Below are 24782 nucleotides of genomic sequence, written 5' to 3'. Positions count from 1 at the left end.
TTATCTCTCATTCTCACACAGTAGATGCTCTGTTTAACAGTTTTCTGTTAAAAAAAACTGTTAACTGTTTGCTTGTGAAATGCTCAGTTTTTCCACTTAGACTTACTTTACGTGCTGTAAATAGCGAATGCGCTCTTGGCGCGACGCAGCTGGCTCTTAAAGGGAATGGGAGATGAGACTCTAATTGGTTTATTCTCAAAACACACCTATAACTCATTAAGAAAATGAACTCAACCCTTTTAGACCATGCGCTATGGCGTCAAGCGGATTTTCCCGTCCTTACATTAGCAAAAATGCGTTCTGACACGCCCTGAAAGCGTTTGCACCCAGCGTTTTGCGCTCTGCGCATGGACTGTCAAAATAGAGCCCTAAGTGTGTACAACATAATACTTACAATGTGACAAATATTAATGTTTTTTTTTCTGCTTACAACTACCTGACAACATGTATGCAGGTCTCTGATCCAAGCAAATAACTGGTTAGCTTGGTTTGACAGATTGTTTGTTTTTGTCAACGCACAAGCCATTTTTGTTTATGTGTGCATTTTAGTGAGAAAAGAGTCTCACTTAGGCTCATCTGTGTAGTCGAATTGGTCTGTCTCTTTTTTCTTTGGAATTTGTGAGCGCCTTGATGTATTTGACATCTGCGCGACAGGCCACTGCTCCTCAAGACTAGTCCTGAAACTGTGCTGTCCAGACCAGCTGTGTGTGTATGTGTGTGTGCATATTGTAGGGTTGTGTTTGCCCATCAGAGCAGCCAAGCATTTCCACTGGCAGAAAAAAATACACACAAACACACAAATCCACTGGCCTTTTTTAATACCCATCGCTTCTGTCATGAGATAAGTTTTGACACCAACAATGAGTGCGTGTCAAGTTGTCAATTTTATCTCTCCCTCTCTTCCTTTTACGCGTCCACTTTGTCTCATTCTAGCCCTGTTCCTCCGCCTTATTCTTCCCTTCCCGCCATCTCTCCCAGGCCTTTAAGTCAAGCCTGTCCATGAATAGTGCATGTTATTTTGTTTTGTAGATTTTTATTTGACAGTCTGCCTGTCCTTTTTTATTCTTTTGGTTTATCAAAAATATCCAGACGAATCACATTCAGCACCGAACCCTCATAAGTGTCTTTTTCTTCTTCTTCTTCTCTAGAGTCTCCTTATGCCGTTATTGCAAAACCTTGCAGTAACTTTACCAGTTATACAACCCTATTTCCACTCACGAACACATCCGCACACTCTCGCACGTGCAGCCGTGTCCTTTCTCAAATCGGGACGTAACCTTTTTAATGCCGTTACTTTAATGTTATTAACAGGACATTTTATTTTACTCTAAAAGTCAAGACCCATTTGGGCGAAGGCTGACTCACAAAAAGCCTTTCCCATGTGAAACCACTGCCATTATTAACATGGCTGAAATGTGAAACTCGGCCTCCGTAAATGTCAGGGAATAGAGGGCATATATATGGCCCTCTTTCTGCATTAACATCTCTGCCGTGCGTCTACGTTCTTTAGGGAACAGCGTGGCCATTCTGCAAGCCTGCTTGATGGGGGTCCTGGGTGTGGAGGCAGGATCAGGGTCACTGATGTAACACTCCCCGCCGTCCCACCTGAACACTGCAAGAAAAAGCCGTTTCTCTTGCACCTGTGGTGAAGATATAGAGGACGTGTGTGTATGACGGAGAGGGACGTAAGTGGGTGCACTTGTGAAATTTATTTGGGTATCAGAGTTTTATGCCGGTTGCTGTTGGATTTACAGGTTGGAATGGAATGCAGGCCAATGAAACGCTCTTTGATGAGCAGAGCAGGTTGAGTTTTTAACAGACGAGCACCACATAGAAGGCCGTAGTTTATGTGGCTTTGTGAAGCCTCCGCTAGAGCCATAAAAACTAGAGCTGCCCATGAACAGGAGCACTATGGGATGGCAGCAGAGCATTCTGGGAAAATGCCTGGGACTAGGGGCATACACTTTTAAAAGGGCATGAACTTTTGTTAGTTGTGATGGAAATGCAGCTATTGTCGAATTGGCATCAGCAACTACACATTTCTGCTGCTTTATGAATATTTTTGCCTGTAATGTTTGTATTATGACGACACGGTGGCTGAGTGGTTAGTACTGTCACCTCACAGCTTGAAGGTTGTTGATTTGAGTCCCAACTGGCTTTTCTGTGTGGAGTTTGCATGTTCTTCCCGTGTTGGTGTGGGTTTTCAACGGGTGCTTCGGTTTCTCCCACAGTCCAAAGACATGCGCTATAGGTGAACTGAATGAAGTAAATTGGCCGTAGTGTATATGTGTGATTGTGAGTGTGTATGGATGTTTCCTATTACTGGGTTGCAGCTGGAAGGGCATACGCTGTGTAAAACATACGCTGGATAAGTTAGTGGTTCATTTCACTGTGGTGACCCCTGAGGATTAAAGGAACTATGCCGAAGGAAAATAAACAAATGAATATGTGTTTGGTGGTAACCATCTGAGAATGGCCATCTGAGAACCATGTCTGAGAATGGCCATAAGCTGTGACTGTTCATAATATAGTAGAGTCTTTAATAACTATCACCATCCTGTATTTGGGATTTTTTTCAGTACATTTTATTATTATCATTATTTTTTGTGTCTCAACCTGAATTTATTTTGACAAACTATGTAGAAATTATGCGTATATGACCTTTACTTTTTAGGTGTGAACTAGGATGACAGTTAAGGGGTTAAAGAAAACCGATTATGTCCTAAGAATGACCAATAACCAAAATAAAAGTTTTTACCTTTTTGTGTTTTTTTGTCTTTACAGAGGCGAAGGCTTCTACAGGAACTAGGAGAGCAGAGGATTCCATATCTTTCCCCAACAGACCCAGGATTTCAGGACCTGGTTAGAAATTCATACAAATACTTAATAAGTTTTAGTATGTTGTATATACTCTACAGTTCAACTCTCTGGGGTCAACTAGGATAAAAAAATGAATGCTTTTATTTAGCAAGGATCTATTAAAAGATTATAGTGTGCAAAAGATTTATGTTTAAACAAATAAAGACCCCCCCCCCCTTCAACTTTCTTGTCTTATCAAGCAGCACATCTGTTTTTAACTGACAACAAAACCTTCATTAGAATGATTTATGAAGGATCATGTGACAGTTTTGAAACATTGAAGTAACAAATTATATATTGTATTATATTATATTATTTGACATTATATTATATTATATTGTATTATATTATATTATATTATATTATATTATATTATATTATATTATATTATATTATATTATATTATACTAATATATTTTATATTATATCATTCTATCATACATTCTTGCTATGAGGCGACAGCACTACTTACTGCGCCACTGCTTCGCCCATTTTATTATTATATTATATTATATTATATTATACTAATATTATATTATACTAAAATTATATTATATTTTATAATTATATTATATTATATTATTTTTTAATATATTATATTATATTATATTATATTATATTATATTATATTATATTATATTATATTATATTATATTATATTATATTATATTATTATATTATACTAATGTTATATTATAGTAATATTATATTATATTTTATAATTTTATTATATTATATTATATTATATTATATTATATTATATTATATTATATTATATTATATTATACTAATGTTATATTATAGTAATATATTATATTATATTATATTATATTATATTATATTATATTATATTATATTATATTATATTATATTATATTATTTTTTGTAGTTTTCTGTTTTAGTAAATAGATTATACAGTTTGAACAGTACAAAAACCAGTAGGTCTGTGGAGCTTCATTAATTTAGACCCTCAAAGTAAGTGTATGCTTATACGTAATTACATTGTGCTGTATGTTTGTGTCTGTAATTTGACAGTGGGACTCCAGTTATGCGGGCCTGGCTTTGCGGCAGTCTGGTACCCTTCCAGAAGGTCTCCATGAGAAGGTTCAATCTGCTCTGTTAACTCTACAGCGGCATGGATGTCTCCTCCGAGATCTTGTCCGAGTTCGAGACCGGGACGTCTTCACGGCCGTTTCACGCGCTCTCGTGGGTCAGCCGGGCTACACGTACCGTTATCTGGACACTCGTCTGTTCACCATCCCCTGGCACTGTGAAGGAGAAGAGGGCCAGAAAGATGAGAAAGGCAAACCTTGCTGTGACTCCGACCTGAGGGACGCTTGTAAAGCATTATGGGAGCTCAATCAGTTCTTTTGCTCGGATGTAAAGCAGCAGACAAATGCAAGAGGTGTCAAGCGTACCCGCAGTGACACTGAAAACAGCGAAGATGCGCCAGGGGAGGGAATGTGCGAAGAAGAGAGTGTTAAGGACAGGTTAGTTGAGGAGAAAACCATAGAGGAGGAGGAGGAAGACAGTGGACAGGGCTGCTCTCATTCCTCACCTCCTTCATCCACTCCGCCAGCTGCTCAGGCCAGCCTGGTTCAGTTTAACGTCACGCTAATCAACTACATGAACCCTGCAGCCATGACCCAGCTGAAGGAAGAGCCATATTACGGCATGGGCAAAATGGCAGTCGGTTGGCATCATGATGAGAACCTGGTTCCTCTCTCACCAGTTGCCGTTTACAGCTATAGCTGCCCAGCAGAGCCAAAGAATGAAGGTGAGAGGTCAAAAGTGCTATTAAAAAGTGTTTCATGTCCCTCACCTGAGACCAGGGATGAGCAGTACTTATGATACATGTTTTAAATACAAACTAGTAATTTGTTTTGTATCAAAATACTTTAGTGTCGTGCATTTTTGTATTTTTAAAATACTGTAAAATACTTTGTGAAAAGTCTACACGATGACATCATAAAAATGTGACCTTTGATTGGTGCTTTTCAGTCTTTTGGCAATGCTTGAAATATTGATGGAAATTATGCAACACGTATAAAGAAAGACAAAACAGACAAAAAGCAGGGGTAGATTAGGGAGCAAGTCAAAATAAGACGTGAAATAAGACAAACAGCATAAAGTGGTACAGTGGCGATACCTACAAAACTTTACTGACTGTTTCAAATGCCAGTAGCTGATCTGCAGGTGCTCTTTATAGTTAATTACCAACTTTAACAGTTGATCAGAATGTGACAAAAGTATTTCATAATATTCCAATCAACAAACTGGCCAAGTCAGGTTTTATGGCAGCAAAAACAGATAGCATTTTCTTTTTTTAGATATCGTGTTTAATATTATGTTTTGAAGAGTACAACTACAAAAAAAAAAAACCCAAAAAAACATGATTTATGGAAATGAATAAAACAGAATATTTGAGTAGTTTTCAGAAATCATGAGTTTTCATCGAGTGTGAAAGATTTCAATTGTAAAAATTATCTGCATTAAATGGTTTTTACAGTGATTAAAGAGATCATCTTCCAGACAGGGCTTTCTGTATGAAATTTGTACAAAATCTATACTAAAATAAAAGAAAAACACAAGTTGTATTTTTATGAATACCTCCTCATGTCCAGTAGAGGTGAATGAGGTGCAGAGAAACTGGTTTAAAGTTGATCAGAGAAAAGCTGTTGCTATCAATTATTGTCACTTTAATAGTGAAGGGATTGATCCAATAGGCCTATTGATGGAAGGTTTGCGAAGAAATTTTATGCTATTTTAGTATTTTCAAAATACAAAAATACAATATTTTATTTTAATACATTGAGGCCCAATCCCAATTCTATTTTTGTACCTCTACCCCTTCCCCTTGGCCCTTCAAACAGAGTGTGAAGAGGAAGGGCTTTAAAATGTACCCCTAAGAAATGGGACACCACTACAATACCTGCACACGTCATCAAATGTCATTGTGAGCTCTTGCTTTATATGAGATCAGACGATCCCTAATGCAGTATATATTCCAGTTATGTTATTTTTTGGTATTTATGTTAAGGCAACGATGTCATGTTATCATAATGATCTAATGTGGCAATGAGCTCGTAAATGTACTGTGCATTTACACCCTGGCCATATTCATCTATGTAAACAGAAGAAAACATTAATATTATGACACTATAAATAGGTCATTCTCAGCCACTAGACTTTTTTGACAGGGTTATCATGTCATAGAGTACAAGAATATTGTGGGACTGCTATACATACAGTTATGCAGAGGTATGACTTATTATTATGGATTATACATAGCGAAATTTAGCATTTTTTTAAAGCATGATGGTAAAATACGAACGCCGTTATGAATGTATTAAAACATGTGTTTGTTTGTAGTAAAAAAAATCATATTAATGACAAAAAATACTAATTTGTGCATCTCCTGACTTCTGGGAGCAGCTATGCAGCTGTTGTGGCTGCTGTATTCTGGGAAAATTTCTTCCCCCTTGGTTTCGAGTGTCGTCCTGAAAAATCTCTTTTTCGAGGCCTATCTAGCCCTTTCCCTTAGCCCTATGCCCTCAAGATAAAGAGAATTGGGACACCCATACCCCTTCATGTGAGGGGAAGAGGAAGGGCTAAGGGGTAGAATTGGGATTGGGCCTAAGTGGCCTCTGTATTTTGTCAGTTGCCCAAAACAAAAATACAAATATTATGTCGTAATAAATCTCCATCCTTCCATCCATCCATCCATCCATCCATCCATCCATCCATCCATCCATCCATCCATCCATCCATCCATCCATCCATCCATCCATCCATCCATCCATCCATCCATCCATCCATCCATCCATCATACTTGTTTACAGTACATGAACAGTATTCCACCATAAAACATACTGTACACCTTGGAACGTTCATGATCATATTTTTAATTATTAATAAATAATTATTGCTCGCTGAAATATACAGATTAAAACTTTATAGGCTTACATTAATAGTTTCAGAATTGCATTGTCTCACCGAGCAGATAATGAAAGGAAAATGAAAACATTCATGTACTTTTTTAATTATTGCACTGATTTTCTTTCTTCTGTGGATCTTGAAATTGCAGAATGTTCTTTTGCACTTTCAGTGGGGTTGATGATTTTTTTTTTTTCAGTTTTTTAGTGAACTATCCCTTTTTAAAAGTTTTCACGTGCAACTCATTTTTGTTTCATTTCAAATAATCCTTCATCTTTTTTCCTAGCTCACCACTGCTGAGAACCTAAACATTTATTATGACACCAGCCAGTTCAAAACCATCCTTCACTGAATGTGCTCATGCAGTCATTGTATGAACTTGTTCCATGGGGAAGGAGCCAGATCTTCCATATTTCACACGAATCTCACTAGAGAAGTTTTTTTTCTGGACATCAGTCTCTCTTCACGTCAGGCTAACAGCTTAGCATGCAGCTGTGTGCGTGTGTGTGTCAGTTCGACAGAACAGAGCGTGGTGCGCTAACCAGAACCACCTGCCTCACGAGCTCTGTTTCACCAATCTCTTACTGACCGATTTGACCTTTGACCTCCCCAGGGCCCGCTTCAAACAGTGCATGAATGGCCTGTGTGTGTGTTTTTGTGTGTGAATGTGTCAGTTTGTGTGGAATTATTTCGCAGCTGTTCTTTTGGAGGTAAAATTGACCCCTCGGTTCCAGACTTCAGAGAGACTCCCCTGATGGAACGCTTTTGCAGCGCGTACGCACCCGTGCAGAGCATCGCACAAAATGTTGCCTTCACTTTAGAGAAACCGCTATGAAATGGTGCAGACCAGCTGAAACAGATTGTTGCTCAGAGGAATTTCACTTTGTACATCATTTATTTGTTGCTTTGTGTGTGAGCATGAATGGGTTTTATTTTTTATTGTCCCTTTGGATAACATCTGTGGGTTGTATAGATTCGTGTTTCACCTGAACATGCTTTGAAGGAGAGGTTTTTCTTGACGCCTGCACCTTTTAACACATCTGTGATGGGTTTATAGAGCATGTTGGCCGTGCTGCGGCGTGCAGTATCCTCAATAGTCTCTGGCGGGTGGGGTGGGGGGGAGCCGCACAGTGACAAATCTGTTCAGCTCTTCATCCAACACTGACTAGATCCAGCTCATTTCCTTTTCTAACAGGCATTGGTTCATGCCACTGTGATTTTGAAGTGTTTTTTTGAAGGAATCTTTTCCGCCACTGCTGTGTTAGCTGCAGATGGCCCTTTGAGAGCTGTGTCAGAAAGCACAGGCTGAAATTAAGTTACTATTTAGCCCTGCTGAGCGCAGAGAAAGCCTTGCTCAGGGCTCAAGCTTCCAAGAGCGCTTTAGTATTGATTTCACTGATAGGTGTCAGCCTGCCCTCTCTAAACATTTTTCTGTCTCTCCTAGGTTACATTTTCAACGTTTATTTCTTTTTGGGGGCTTTTTCATTGTTTTTTGATTAACTCAGATTTTTTGTGGAAGTTGATTGACGTATATTAGTGACAACTCAGACATTTTATTAAAAGTAACTTACAGCGCAACAACTATAATAGTGCTTACATTCACTTATAATTCTAAAATTGAGCCCTCCAGCCTCTCATGCTGAAAACCGTAGTTTGAATCCCTCTCAGATTGGGGCGAGTAGAAGCAGTGCAGTGAGAGTGAGGTTTAGGCATCTGAATGTCACAGAAGCCTGCTCTTAAGAGTTGTGCAGGTAAACCTCACTCACCTGGCCTAAACAGGTGACTGGTGATTGATACTAGAACTGTCTGTACTGTCCTTGTTAGTATGCCCACCTTTCTTGCAAGAGATTCTGATTTGAATCCCATTGCAAGTGGTTCAAGTAGGTCTAGAGAGATTATATTTAGTGCTGTAACCCAGATATAATACAATATAATTCTATTCATATTGCACAATTTAAGTCAACCCGAAGATGACTGAAGTGTCTTAAAATATGGAAAACAAATTTAAAACACAACAAACAAATACTGTAAAAACCAATAAAACACAAACCTGTAAACATGGAGTTCGTAAAACAATCATAACACATGCTGTAATCACAAAACAATAAACATAAGTAATATTAAACGCCATGCAAAATAAAGAAGTTTTAAGCAGGGACTTAAAATCGGCAAGGATAGGGCATTGGAAAGCCTCATTCACATTGCGAGCGACTCACAGTGGCAAAGCGACAAGGTACTGTTCATTTCAACAGAGTGTTAGCGACTTTAGGCGACCTCTGTCTATACATGCGACAGCGACGGTTGGCGACCAGGTGGGCATGTTGAGCAACACAGCAAAGTTGAGAATCCAGCTAATTGGAGCATCAGTAGAGCTCACGTTTTTCTCTCTCAGCGCGCTTAGAGGCCAGATGTAGACCTACATAGGCCATGCTGTAGACCTACACAGGCCTGCGTTTGCAGCAGATCGCCACTCAGAGCAACAGGCAGCTACAAATTAGCTGCTAGTGTAAATGAGGCATAATACAAAATGCAAGACTATTATATAGTTTTGAGCTTGCTACAGAAAAAGCAAGATCTCCTATAGTTTTTGTCTTATAAACTTGCAAAATTTTTGAGTCAATAAATCTAAGTGATTTAGATGTTGCTTAGGCCTGTAAAGGCTCTGTTGAGTACTCTCAGGCTTAATTGTGAAGAGATTATTGTCAGCAAATTGATGTCAATTCTATACTTAAAGTCCCCAAGAAATCAAAACTAACCATATTGATTCTGTTAGCTCATATTGCCAGTTTTGTGGTGAACAATTCATTTGTGCATGACATTATGAAAAAAAACAAACATGGTTTGCCTTTCTAATCTTGAATTGAATCTGGATATGCACTTCCTGTTTGTTTTCAGTTAATTTATCATATCACATGATTTTGAGGTAATGGGCGTGGCTGAAATATTTGACAACAAACAGAAATGCTAAGGAGGAGGAGTCTGTTATGTCTGAATAACTCTTTTTAAAACCCGTTTCCTGATCTTTCTGAATAAAATTCCTACTTTTATTACATCCATTCAGCCTGCTGTAGAAAAAACAAGCAAGAAAAAGCAAGAACTAAGAACTGTTTGCTTATTGAAAATTCTGCTTCATTAGGAACTGCATCCCAATATAAAAAAAGAACAATTGCAGCTTCCGGTTCATTGGGACTTTAATTGGCTGCCAGTGGAGTGATATTAAAATATGTTTGATGAACTGATATTTGCATTTTTCATTAAGAAGTCAAGCTGCTGTAGTCTGAACTACTGTAAATTGAGACGCACAGGACTGAGAAACACCAACATACAAAGAATTGCAGTAGTCACGTCGAGATGTTGCAAATGCATTCATAGCTAGTTTAAGTTTCTTCAAGGATAGAAATGGCTTCAATTTTGAAAGAAGATGGATATAATAAAAACAGAACTTAAACATAGTTCTTGTCTATCAAATTTAGAATCTTTGCTAGCACTCTTGCCTCCCATGCCAGAATCTTCAGTTTGAAGTAGAACTGGAGGATTTGGATTTGTGCTGTGACCCAAATGGGAATGACGTTTAGGGGTGTGAATGGAGCAGAGGCTACCTTTGAAGTGGATCAAAACCTTTTGTTAGTCAAAGTTGTTCTAAAAATGTTGACCAACACCCATTCTTGTCTTACAAACACAAATGTTGTGTACAAATGTCTTGCTGTTATGCCTACCTCACACGCCAAATACTACCATATTGAGCGAAACGATAGATTACATCTTAATTAAACACTCACAGATTATTGGTATTGTTTGGAAATGTTTTAGAACATCCCTGCTCTAAATTTCAGCATCTTTGATTACAGGAGTTACTGAGAAAGACGGGGAGGGAAAGAGCAAAGAAAAAGAAAGAGAGGCCAAAGGTGAAGGAACAAGTACAGAAGAAGTGAAGAAAGAAGGAGAAGCCTCGGTGAAGGAGGACGTGGAGAAAGAGAAGACGTGTTGGCGAGTTGGTTTGAAGGTGGCCTGGGACATCCACACACCAGGTCTGGCTTTGCCTCTCCAATCTGGAGACTGCTACTATATGACAGGTACACAATCATTCATCTGTATCCAAAAACGGTAGACTCATGTGCTTGTGTAAAGCGGATTGGACCGTCTCGGTCATGTTGAAGTGCATTAGACCAGGAATTATCTTTCCCAGAGGACGTGCACATCGACATGCTTTTATATACATGTGTGTGTCTGTTTCCATAGGATTTGTTTCCACACGGTCCTTATCATGTGTATAAGAGAGGTTAAGAAAACCAAATGTTATTTTATGATGCGACGTGACCCCTGTCTGAGAGCAGGACTGAGAGGGAGAATCAGTAAATCAGACTTTTATTACTGATGGCTTCAACAGATGCCCCCCGTCTGCGACCCCACAGACGTACAAACTCCCTACTCTAAATATCCTATAAAGAGTGTCTCATGACCTTGATAAGGACACTATTTATTTCCCGATTTCTGTGTACAAGCATGACTAATGCTTCCCCCGATGGCACACGGTTTTATCGTCTCTGTTTAGACGTTTTCATCTGGGCTTTCCAACAGTTGGGCCTCTTTGTTGCTGACTGCTCTTAACTGAGTGTTATTTATACCTGCCTAATGGGGCTCTCAGTCTTGTGAAGCGACTTTAAATGAAAAGCTAAAGTAGTATAAACATAATGGGTCATAATGGGTTTTCTGGGTGTAGTAAGAGGGTGAAAGTGTGACTGGGAAACTGGGCTCATGAACTGTTAATGATACTATGTCTTCTAGCTGAATTAGTCAGTTCTTTTATTTTTACTTTTTAAGTACAAAGCTACTACTAAATGGATATAAAGTCTTTTGGATAAAAAGAAAATGGATATAAAATGGATGTAAAGTCTTTAAGCAGCCTTACATTCTCTGAAGAAGCTGTAGGTTAGAAACTCAAACATCAAATCAGATGGTTCAAAGGCAGTAAAGCGAAGTAAAATAGAAAAGAATAAAGGAATGATAAAAAGAAGCGAAGAAGGACATGAAAACAAATAAATTGGGAAGTGAAAACAAAATTAATACACCGTGAAAAAAAAAATCCCTAATGTTTGTAAATGTGGCAGCTGTGGTTGGTTAAAAATACTTTAGAAATGTAAAATACCCAGTTAAAAATTATGCAAGTTATGATACGCTGGTTCGAGCCCGGCTGAATCAGGTGCCATTTCTGTGTGGAGTTTACATGTTCTCCTCATGTTTGCGTGGGTTTTCTCCGGGTGCTCCGGTTTTCCCCACAGTCCAAAGACATGGCACAGGTGAATTAGGTAAGCAAAATTGTCTGTAGTGTACAGTATGTGAGTGTGCGCAAGAGTGTATGGGTGTTTCCTAGTGTTGGGTTGCAGCTGGAAGGGTATCTGCTGTGTAAAACATATGCTGAATAAGTTAATATTAATTTATTGATAAAAATTATTAACTGGTTAATAAAGGGACTTAGCCGAAAAGAAAATGAATGAATGAGTGATATAAAAAGTCATTTTATTTATTTATTTTTTTATTTATTTTTTTATTTATTCATTTATTTATTTAGCATTTTTAGAGAATTTTTTTTACTGTTGAAATCACAGACATTTTTTACAGTGTATATGGTTACACAAAATGACAGGAAGTAAAAAAGAAGGTAAATGAAAGGATAAAACGAATAATATACACATACAGTAAATCATTCCCCGGAGGATTTCAGTGGCTGAACAACACTTCTGTGCAAATAATCCATTTGTAACAACCCAATCTACATCAGCTTGACTAAAAGTGTTTTACAACATAACATTACCTGTCTAAAAGAAATTATTTAGCCGTGGTATTGATTCAGTTACATCAGGATTTTCAAAATTTTGATTCAGCATTTGTTTTTACCACTCTCTCTCATCTCGTGTGCACATGACGTTTGCATGGCATGCGTGTACGCACAAATGGCAGGAAATGGCAGGATTTTCATGAACAGAGGTGTGCAGTTGTACAAATGTACATTTGCCAACAGACAGTTTGGGCTACTTATCTAATTATGGGAATTGTTGGCCCGACAATATTTAATTAAATGAACATTTTTTAATCTTATGCCTCATCCAGAATATAAAAATACATAAAAACACATTTAGATAATTTACTTTAATCATTACTTTTGAAATGTGAGGAGACTTTCAACCAGCACAACAAAAAAGGATTCTAAAGACGATATAGATTAAATTTAATGATGGAAACCGGAGTTAAAAGGTAAGAATTAACGTAACCAAAGTGGGAGACGGAGGAAGGTGTTTAAAAAATAACATATATTCAGCTTTACCATCATTCTCTAACATTGTCAGAGCTCTTCCTCTCCATCCGCTGATGCCTAAGACTGCTGTGTGCAAATCTAATCAGCAGATTTTCAGAAATGGAATTTGGGGCTGTGTAGCGGGGAACAATATGTTGGACCGACACCGGGCCCAGCAGCTAATAAGATTTTCTTAGCCGAATGCTCCAGGGACAGAACAGAGCTAAGCAGAGGTTTTGACCCAATAGATTTGAAAGCCCACTTTTAACTCAAGCACATCAGCCACCTATCATCGAGAGAATAACGATAAATATTTATTAGGAGAATTTGCTATGACCCATGATTCATGCTGATGCCGTGAGTGAGTCTAGGTTGAGAGATGAGGAATGTTATTAGATATCTGTTGTTTTAAAAGCAATTTTATGTGACGGGGAGGAATAATACAGAGTACAGAGAAAATGAAAGCGTTATTTTTGTGCTCACACTAGTATATGCTGCCTACATCAGACAATGCTGTGAATCCATTGATTTTAATGGGACACACTGCATCAAAGTGGCTTTCAACGAAAGTCAGTTTTGCTGATTTCTAGCATTTCCAGGCTGCTATTTTGGGCATGCAAGACCCACTTGTATCTGTCTGAATGAGGTAATAGTAAAATCTTCAAAGACTGTGACCAAACTTACTCATTTTAAATGGCAAATTTCAAAACCACAGCAAAATTTAACATGAACATTGTTGTGCTAGTGTTTTTATTGTGAGTAAAGTGTATATTTCTGGTTTATATTGCCTGTGTGTACAAGTATATACAGTATAGTTCTAAACTTAAATCTCAGATAGCTATTGGCAGTTTCAGTGATGCAATGACTTTACCAGTTGCCAGTTGACTCTTTTATTTAGAAGGGTGAACTTGCATTATATTAGCCACCTTGGAGTGGTCATATTGCACATTGCACTTTCCCCTGTTCACAGCAATATGAGTGCACTATCCTGGTATATTTGCTATTGAACATGTATCAAAATATCTGAACAGCCATGTACACTGCTCCAAGTTGTGTTTACATTAACATTTCAATATAGTTGAAGACAAAAACATTAGCCCTACTGCATGTGAAATATAAATTGTCTTTTAATTTTTTTTTCCCTCCAACTCAACAGAGCAAGGCCATTATTCAGTGTAAAGTGCTCAGCATAATAGAATACTCCCCATTTTGAAAATTAATACTTGTATCAATTTCTCAGTGATTATACGCTATGTATTTTGGTTCATTCAAACATAACAGATTTATTGAACAGATAGATTTATTAAAATAACATTTTAGTCAACAAAACTTTTTTTAAAAATTATAGATATTATAATTAAATTCAAGCAAAATATTGCAAAAATAAATTAATAAATAAATTACAAACTACAAAATTTCAACAATTGTTTTTGCTTCTCTTGATTTTTCCTCTTTTTTTTTCTTTATTGTATTTAATATTTTTCTATAACATATAAATTTGGGTGTACTACTTTTTGGACCGTTAACATAAGTTATTTTGTCCACATTTGGCTTCAGTACTAACTAATCTAATATTTATGCACACATAATATTGTATGGCTTCCTATTAAAATATGAATTTAAAAGATAATATTAAAAGTATTTTTGTCTTGGATTGATTGATGTTATTAACCCATTTGTCCTCCTCATTGCCCCTATGTGCACTTTAAGCTGAATACCAGACTCTTGAAAAATAACTAGTAAAATATAAACTAAAGAAATTAGTTATGATAGATTAACTCATAAAGCTGAAAATATGTTCTCCCTGTTAAACAGCATTATTTTTAAATAATTGAATTTGACTGGAATGCTAATACTTTTGTCTATAACTTTATGTGCTGGGCACGTTTCTTTTCAAAATCTAAAAGGATAACAAAAGGTCTTGCTGTTGCAAACTCTGAAACTTAATGAACCAGACTTCAGTTTGTTTTGATTTTGAATAGAAGTTCTCTCTTATATTATTATTATTTTTTTGCTTAAATGTTTTAAAGACCTTAAGAGTTAGTTTATCCTATATTAATATTAAAACAACAGGTGAATTGGGCAGGCTAAATTGTCTGTAGTGTATGTGCGTGAATGGGTGTGAATAGATGTTTCCCAGTGATGTGTTACAGCTGGAAGGGCATCCGCTGTGTAAAAACGTGCTGAATAAGTTGGTGGTTCATTCCGCTGTGGCGACCCCAAATTAATAAAGGGACTAAGCCAAAAACAAAATGAATAAATTAATAATATTAAAACAAATTTGTGATCATTTACATACGAATATGTCTTCCTAAAACCATAAGAACTGTGTTTATCTTCAGAAAAGAAATGTCTTTAGATGAATATAATTTAGGTTTGTTTTATGTGATCTGTGAACAATGCTTACAACGATTAAATGTAGTTACTGATGCACAAATTGGCTTGAGGTTTCATTCTTGTATGTCTCTACCATAATGTACCATTCCACAAGAATTAAAGGGATAGTTCTCCCAAAAATCACAATTCTGTCACTATTTACTCAGCCTTTACATGTTTCAAACCTTTGAGTCAAACCTTTTTTTTCATTTGCCTAAACTGTCTTAATGTGTCATCCAATGATAAATGCACAACATGAGGGTGAAAAAAGTGATGGCAGAATGTTGTTGTTCTTAATGTTTTTGTTTCTAATCATTGTGTGTGTGTGTGTATGTGGCTGTTGCATTGTATGCACAGATGATCTGAACCGGACACATCAGCACTGTGTACTGGCTGGTGACACAGCTAGATTCAGCTCAACTCACAGAGTCGCACAGGTGAGTGTCATCGCTTCAGTTCTACCTCCAACTTCTACAAAGTTCTTAACCAAAATCTCTCTATTTTTGCCTTACACTTAAACACCCCACACTAATATCAGTCATGTTTCTTCAGTGTTGTACGGGTACACTGGACTACATACAGAAACGTTGCTCTGAGGCCTTGGAGAATTTACACAGCGACCCCGAGAAGAACGCCAAGAGCCTGATTTCCCTCCTGCCCTCCATCCTCCAACGCATTGAGGATATCCACAACGAGGTGTGTATGAGAACACGAGTGTTTGCAGCAATGGAAAACCAAATCCCAAGCGCACGTCTCGGGCCGTAACAGATGAGGTTGCTCAGAGGTTTTTTAAAGGTTGTACTTTGCCATTAATTTTTCAAAGCTCAAACAATAGCCGTTCCAGTGGGCCAGACCATCAGTGTGGCCTTGCGTAGGTCTCCGTTGAACCCCCAACTCACCTGGATTACCACTCGGCACCTTAAAAACCCCTTCGAATTATATAAATATATATACACCAAAGCCTGGGGCTCCAGCCTCCCCGGAGGTTACCGACCTCAACACTCTGACCTGATTGAGGCTATTTTGTTGAAACTGCCCACCAGGGCCTGTGTGTGTTCTTAAATGATGTATTATTATGTTATTTATTATTGATACAGGTTTTTTATCCCAGCATGCTGTTCTAGCAGAGCTCAGCATCCAGCTCTTGTTTGGTGTGCTGGACTGCGTAGAGAATGCGGTATAAGCAGCCCCTGATGGTGGGATCTGCAGAGGATCTGCTGTGTGTTGGAGTAATAGACTGTGTTAGTCTATTGATGCTGATAAAGGTGAATGTTTACCTGTGCGTTTAGGGCTGGTGTTGCTATATGGAGGGTCAGAAGAAGAGGTTGTTGGAAAAGAGATGATTTCCTCTGTTTTTGTTTCTCTATTTCTCTCACGCCCAAGGGTTTGGGCCTGCAGGGTCTTTTTAAAATTCTTCAACTTGCCTTGCTGTGGATTTAGACGGTTATTGTAGCTACTAGAGATAGCTAGAACATATGTAGCATAGATGAGTTGCTTCTGCTTTGGTTTGCTCTCTCACATCTTGTTTCAAACCTGTATGACAGACTTTTTTTCAACAGGTACATTGTCCAAGATGAACTTTTGTTTACATTGAGAGTAGACCCAAGGATACTGAAACTTCACATAGACACAAACTCAAACTGTTATTGTTGCCAAAATTGACATATTTCTTTAATTTTTTTCTTCAATAGTAGTAGCCTTACAATGAAACATCTTCATTGTTTTCTTTGTCTTCATCTTTTCCTTAATTTTATTTTGTTGCATAATATCTATGCCACCTATAGTACTGCATTATGTTGGAATGTTTACTAGTTACTGATGTTTATTTTATTTATAAAGGTGCATTATAAAGAATATCTCTTTTTTTTTGTTTATATTTCACAGTTATCATCAATTGTGGCATGATGTGACAGCCAAACTCGTGATTCCATGTCTTCTGAATCCATGTAATTATAGTATTTCGTGTCCTGTCTAAATTGCTTGTGCATCCAAGTTTTGCATTAATAGTTTGGATTTATGCACATTTTGTTTTTGTGTACATTTTTTAACCAGAACAGAACGGTTTTGCTTAAGAACGATCTATATATATTTTGCTTAAAGTATCTATAGCTATGTTTTTTGTTTATTTAGTTTAAATGCATTTCCTATGACATTTTGGCAAATTGCAAACTTGATTTGGATTTTGGAAATAATATTTTAAATTTGTATATTATTGTTATTAAGCATGCAATTTCTGAAAATTCACTTAATAAAGGCACATTCATAGAAACCCACCCATTGCATTTAACTGAACAGAATAATGTCAATATATGGGTGAACTAATGTCCCATTATCATTCAGCATAACAATATATAATAATGTAAAAAATGAAACAACATGCTTATTCTAACCTGTATTTATTGAAATATGTAAAAAAATTTCTCTTGCTTAATTATATTGTATTTTATGTAACTGAAAAGTGCTTGGAGACAAATGGGTAAATCAAAGTAGATAGAAAGATGATTGCAAAATTTAAAGATTTCAGACTACAGCTGTATAAAATTTTGGGGCTGTGATGTGGGAATGATATGTTGGCGATAGTGAAAAATCAAAAGACATATTCTAACATATGAACAGTATTTAAAGCTGCATTACACATTTATTGTCTTGATGCTTTAAAACTTCTTTTCATCTTTGACCCACATATAAGGCTTATTTGTTTGACCAGATGTGCATATGTGGGTTTACCAAGCAAACAGCACAAACAGGCCTCTATTGATTGAGTCACAGCAGTGCTAGACTCGAGAGTGCACTGCTGAAATTGATTGCTAGTCTTAATAGTGATGTTTTAGAGATGTCTAGAAACCTTTACCCATTTCATCTATAGGGGATAGGCTACAGCAGTATGTCAATAAGAATGTTTTTATCCTTTTTTTCAGCGTGTATCGACAATGTATATTGGTACAATAAAACAAAATATTTTATTAAACAGTTATGTTTAATAAAATATTAGTTTGGTCACCTAGCATCTTTTGGAATAGAGAAATAATGCATTTAAATTCAAATGAGGTATTGCAAAAATTAAATACAATATTTAAAGCACATTTCAATTTTCCCATTTTATTAATAAGTTATTTTAAAATTATTTTTTCATAATATATTCATTGGGGTGCACCGTGATCTTAAATGAGTGGTCCAGAGTGTATTTTTAAGGCTTGGTTATGTTTAAAAGATGCTAAGCAATGTGTGCTCATGCTTCATTTGCAGAAAATCACAATATTTTTTCATATACATTATTCTGATTATTTACAGCTGCTATGCTAATATGAAAACAACAAATATTTTTTTCCCAGTTTGTCCGAAAGCCAGTTAGTGCATCCATGTCAATGTGAGCCTGAATTAGACATAATATGAAGAGGACACAGCTGAACGCTTGCTCTCTAAACTAAATTTTGACAAGTGTCTTATATATTCGGAATAAGCATGTGTAAGTAATATGAAACATTCACATATCTTTTACGAGTTATTTAAGATGTAGAACACTTAAAGCGACCACATAGAGAGACCCTGCAGCGCTGGTGAAGATTGTAGGTGTTTGCAGCGGTTGGAGCTGCTCCTTCTTTGAAGAGTTTTTAGCCAAATCCAGTACTGAACTGGGAGAGATTATGTAAGCTGTCCTTTGTCAAATGCTAGTTATATATTTTTAAAATTCTCTGGAACATAATTAAAATTAAACTGCAAGCACTTCTCTTTTTGTGTCTTGTCCTTTGGAAGTTTGTGATCTCACTAACCCAGATGTATTTTTTTTTAGTCCCCAAACTTCGTTTGCTGTAGACTTTGCTAAGGTAACTCTGTAAAAGCCAATGGCTGCATCCAAAACCGCATACTTCCATACTATATAGTACGCTAAAATCAATATGCGAGCCGAGTAGTATGTCCGAATTCATAGAATTTGAAAATCAGTATGCGAAAAGTACCCGGATGACTTACTACTTTAGGCAAGAATCTGGAGTGCGCACGCTGCGCTATCCCATAATGCCCCGTGCAAGAATTAATGAATAGAAGTGAAGCGATGCGACTGACGCAGGTAGGTCACGTGACCATGACAAAATGGCGAATGTAGTACATCTGAATTCCATTTATACTTTTCACATTTATACTGTATAGAACATACTTTTCTAACGGCTGAGCAGTACATTTAAATTCAAATGCAGTACCTACCAAGTAGTAGGCGGTTTCGGACACAGCCAATGTCTCCCTTTGCATTGAACTTTGAGCTTCTTGCATTCAGAGATGCTGTTTGTGTTCACAACTACATTACTCATGAACTAAAGTTTAAACTATGATATCGTAAGTTAGTTCCAGTTTTGGCTTTCTCATGTATATGCACAAAAATATTCTTGTATAGCATCCCGTTGACAGTTTTAATTTAAAAGAGAGATCTGTAAGGGGTCTACTCATTTATGCTAGGAACTGTGGGCCTACATGATAAACACCTGACCACTACAGTAGTTACTACCACGTTCAGCTGGAAACATAGACTGACAGACTGTCCACCTGTCACTGAAAGCCTTTTGTTTCTGTCTTTCTCTCTCTCTCATTCTGCCTCCAGCATATGCAGGTGGCATTTAGTCTCAGTACCTCACAGCAGCAGACGGCTTGGCTCTAAATGCCAGTCGCATAGTTTCCAGGTCTGTGCCTGTTGCAAGCAGGCTCTGCGGGAAACTGGCCTCCATGTTGGCTCAAAGCTTGCGGCGCTGTGTGGGTTTTTCAACACAGAAGGACAGACAGACAATCAGTGTGCGGGGGGACGACAGACACAAAAGCGGCTGCTAGCATTTGTAGCCTCCGGCATCCGTAGTGAGACTGTCAGCGGTCGGTACTGGTCTGAAGCGATTGTAGGTTTGAACCAACACAAAGTGTAGCATTTCTTTGAAGATGGCCATATGTGAAAGTGAACCCTGGGTGTCTGATCTCAGTCCAACTAAAGATGATCCTGTTCAAGCCAGTTTCAATGCTTATAACTGATAGCCAACACAGGTATTTATGAAGCAGAATGAGAGCGTCAGCTGTGCGGTTTAACGGCACAGCAGATAAAGGACCTGTTCATGGATTTCAGTGTGAGATTTAAAAATAAAATACACTTACAAACTACATTCTATTGTTAATACCAAACCATGGTACCAAGGGGTTGAACATATACCCCTTAGTGTGTGAGATTTTGTTTCGTCCTTACTGTTTTAGAGATTGTTTATATTTGTACCTGGCTTTTCTGTTTTGTTATATGCCTCACCATAAATACATGATCATATTTGCTAGAAATATTTACTGCGTATATATTTAATATATGAAGTTGCATCTAATATAAATGTTTTTATCTTTCTCAATATATTATTTTATAATATATATCATATACTTTATAATATTTTATCATATAATGCTGAATAGTAAAATAAATTGTTTTCCACAAAAAACTCAAGCAGAGAAAATAAAATGTTTATTTAGCTTTAATAATAATAAGAAGCATTAGTGATTAATTATGATAATCTTAATATACTGTAGCAGACAATCAGTTTATTAGAATGATAAATTGTGACAATGAAGTCTGAAGGAATGAAGTTGTGCTTTGAATCACAGTAATAAGTTAAGTTATATTTGCATTAAAAAAACAGCTCTTTTTTATTCTAAAATTGATATTGATTGGGAAATACACTTATTTCTAAAGCAATAACAAAAAAATCTAAATCGACATCACTACTTATGATGTTCGAAAGTGAAAGTAAAAAAATCACTGTATTCTGAAAAAATTGTGGAGAAAATGAAACAAATTTATGCTGCGCAACTGTTTTAATTTTTTTATGAGAAGAAATTGCTTGTTTATTAAGGTTTATTGTTGGCTATAAAGGCCTGTTCACACAAAGCACCCTAACAATAAATATAAATATAACAATATTTTTGCATGTACACTGAGTAACGACAAAGATTTATTTTTAAGTTTGCTTTTTGTTTGTGCGTTATTCCGTTAAAACCAATAGGTGTCCTCAGTGATCTATAAGCACATCTGAACAATGAATGTGCTCCTAGAGCAAATGTCATTCAACCGCACTCGTCAAGACTAAAGCCAATTTAAAGGAGCTGGACTTTAGCTCTGTGTACGGGTGTAGTAACGAGCAAACAAAGAAAACAAAGCACAAAGGCAGAACATTTCATAGGTAAGATTTCATTTTTTTTTACGTTTTTGTATGTTACAAACTTTTGTGCTAAACAAGTATTTGTTGCATTGATGCTGCGGTGCCAGAAACTTGTATTATTGTTGGCTAGGTGAACAAGTTGTTCATGACGGAGATTAATTCTCAAACTAATCACTCCCTCCGTTAGAAGAAGAAGTGTAAGCAGGAGAGGGGGTGTGTTTCAGGACACGGATTAGATCAAATTTAACAGCTAGGGAGGATAATACATTTCCATACACACAAACACTCGCTTTTTGTCAGCAATGCCCATTCGGTCACTTATCCATCAATATAGAACAGTGACGTAAAATTATAATTTTCGTAATTTAAAAAGATATTTGAATACTGACCTCTGGGAAAACTCCTGATCATAGATATATGTACATATGTGTACATCTCTAAGGCTCTGTATGGCCAGTCCTCCACTGCTGCTTGGTCCTGCATTCATTTCAAAGGAGCGATACCCTGTACTACAATGGCGGCTCTATTGATGCATTGCTTCCAATAGACAACAATAGTGTAGGTGACATCTAATGTAAATACCTATGAGTCTAATCAAGTGTCTTTTGCCTTTACAGTCAGAGTAATAGCATAATAAACACAATACAAATCATTTTCTCCAGCGTTTTCAAAGGAGGCAACACAAAGACGCTGAAAGTAACGCTTTAATTTACTTTAATTTGCCTGCCTTGCATAACTTCAATGTATTTTTGTAAATCCTTAATTCCTATGGTAAAACCAATTGTTTCCAAAATAGTCTTTATCTTTAAATAATTAAACGAGGGCTTAACGTCAAGCAGAGACATTACACAATGCATCTGTACATTAGCTAGCTAAGAAAAATTGTTATATATGACAATATAATTTCTACATCTTTACAGGTAGTGTTCTGAACACTGCTGTTGCTTTTCATTCAGAACGATTTTAACATCATCATCATTCCCTCACATAACTTGAACAAACCTTTATTCCATATCTGAACACAATTTCCATAAACATAATACTAAACAAAATAATATTTTCTCCAAAGAAGTTATTCAGTATCATTGGCATGTTTACTGAGCAATTGTAAGAAAACAACATATAGATCGATATTTAAAAAGATGATTAAAAGCTTCAAATGTTCAAATGTTGTGTATTTTCTGGAGTAGTGACAATAGACATGTTTTGGTTGTTGTGTTAGCGTGTCAGTTGTGTAGTTGTAACTCTAAGCTAAGCCTCACTGGGGCCTGTTGTTTGGAGAATGCATTTTGGAGCAGTGCTTTTGTTCAACGCTTGTGGGTGGGTAAATGTGAGGTGCTTACATTTACATGTGGGGCAGACACAGATACACACACGTGCACGTGGCTACATTAAGCATCCTTAGGAGGGTTAACTCATCACTTCAAAAGAGTCAAAGATGGAGAGATTCCCAGAGGAGAAAGGCTGAGAGCCTGTAGTGGATTCTGTTGCTCCCTGTAGAGAAGGAAAGTGAGAGATTGATGGGATGAAGAATGAAAGCAATGAAGTAAAATAGGAAAAGAAGCAAGCCGGGAAGAAGGGGAAAGAGAAGTGTGTGTGTAGGTGTGATGTTTTCCGCGTGTGTGATAAATCTTTACGTCTCTCTTGGGTGTTGCGTTGCAGCAGACGTACACAAAGGAAACGAAACAACAAACAGGAAAACAGGAAATGCAGATGTCATCATCCCCTTCCTATCGTGATGACACTGTTATGATCAGCGTCGCACAAAGACGCAAAGATGTTGAGCACAAATCAGCCCGTGTTTATGTATGTGTGTGATTTACCAGGGCTCATTACTCAAAGATTTGATGTAAGGTCTGTTAATATTAAGTACTTTCGAATGTAGAATTATTACTTTATTAATAAATCCTTTCCCAGACTAATTTTGTTTGTTACACTACAGTAGTGTCACTCACTACTTGTTATATTTCTTTTGTTCTCACACAGTTGGTAGTTGTGCATACCATGCATCTGTCTTTTTTTTGTCAACTTACATTGTATTTCTTTAGATCGAATGATCTTTTTGCTCTAAATGAATTAATTTGATGAGCATAAATGGTTTCCAGTACTGTCTCTAATGGATTTGCAATGAACATACTGCCTTATGACAAACATTATGACTGCACATAGAATTAAGCATCAAAACTCTTTACTAGATGTTTACTAGATTTTATTGGTGATTTGAAATGTAATAAATTAATTCATATGTGCAGCATGGTGGCTCGTTGGTTAGCACTATCATCTCACAGCAAGAAGATTGCTGGTTTAGTGTTAGTGAGGCCAGCAGGGGGTGCTCAACCTGCGGTCTGTGTGGGTCCTAACGCCCCAGTATAGCGAAGGCGACTCTATACTGCTTAATGAGTGCCGTATTTTGGATAAAGCGATAAACCGTGACCCTGACTCTCTGTGGTCATTAAAAATCCCAGGATGTCCTTCGAAAAAGAGTAGGGGTCCCAGCTGGGGTAGTTGGCATTAGAGTGTGGAGTTTGCATGTTCTCCTCATGTTGGTGTGAGTTTCCTCCTGGTGCTCTGATTTCCCCCACAGTCCAAAGACATGTGCTATAGGTGAATTGGTTAACACAAAAAATTGCCGTGTGTATGATTAAGAGAGAATGCATGGGTGTTTCCCAGTACTGGGTGGAAGTGCATCCGCTGCATAAAACATATGTTGGAATAGATGGTAGTTCATTTTGCTGTGGCAGCCCCTGGTAAATAAGAAACTAAGCCGAAGGAAAATGAATGAATGGGTGAAATAAATTAATAATCAATCTTAGTGAACAGTATTGGACAGGCTGATGGTTGCTCGTAGAGCAGGGGTCACCAACCCTGGTTCTGGAGAGCTACCTTCCTGCAGAATTCAGTTCCAACCCTGATCAAACACACCTGAACCAATTAATAGTACCTAAAGCAGCACTTGACAATTACAAACAGGTGTGTTTGGTCAGGGTTGCAACTGAAATGTGCAGGAAGGTAGCTCTCCAGGAACAGGGTTGATGACCCCTGCCGTAGAGATTTGTACAATACTTGCAATCTTTGAAATGTCTGTATATATAACCTGTTTCAATCATGCAAGTGAGTTAATTGATGTGCCTCATAGTGGTTGACAATAA

At 37.1% G+C, this 24782-nt stretch overlaps 1 protein-coding gene across 9 annotated transcripts in view; it reads left to right on the top strand.

Annotated features, from left to right (window-relative positions):
* The window catches only part of fto (FTO alpha-ketoglutarate dependent dioxygenase), a 231806-nt gene that overhangs the window by 40579 nt on the left and 166445 nt on the right, over positions 1 to 24782 (top strand). For all 9 annotated transcript variants that reach the window (XR_012383388.1, XR_012383387.1, XM_001345874.9 and 6 more), the window contains exons 2-6: positions 2785 to 2862; positions 3895 to 4636; positions 10644 to 10868; positions 15821 to 15900; positions 16016 to 16159. Coding sequence is in view for 7 of the 9 variants with exons in the window: in XM_001345874.9 (XP_001345910.5) it covers positions 2785 to 2862; positions 3895 to 4636; positions 10644 to 10868; positions 15821 to 15900; positions 16016 to 16159 (1269 nt within the window). In the remaining 2 variants the exon portion in view is untranslated. The remainder of the gene's footprint in view (positions 1 to 2784; positions 2863 to 3894; positions 4637 to 10643; positions 10869 to 15820; positions 15901 to 16015; positions 16160 to 24782) is intronic.

The sequence above is a fragment of the Danio rerio genome, chromosome 7 (genome assembly GCF_049306965.1).
Source record: "Danio rerio strain Tuebingen ecotype United States chromosome 7, GRCz12tu, whole genome shotgun sequence".
NCBI lineage: Eukaryota > Metazoa > Chordata > Actinopteri > Cypriniformes > Danionidae > Danio > Danio rerio.
The sequence above is the reverse complement of the archived record's forward strand: the minus strand, read 5'-3'. Positions and strand labels throughout refer to the sequence as shown.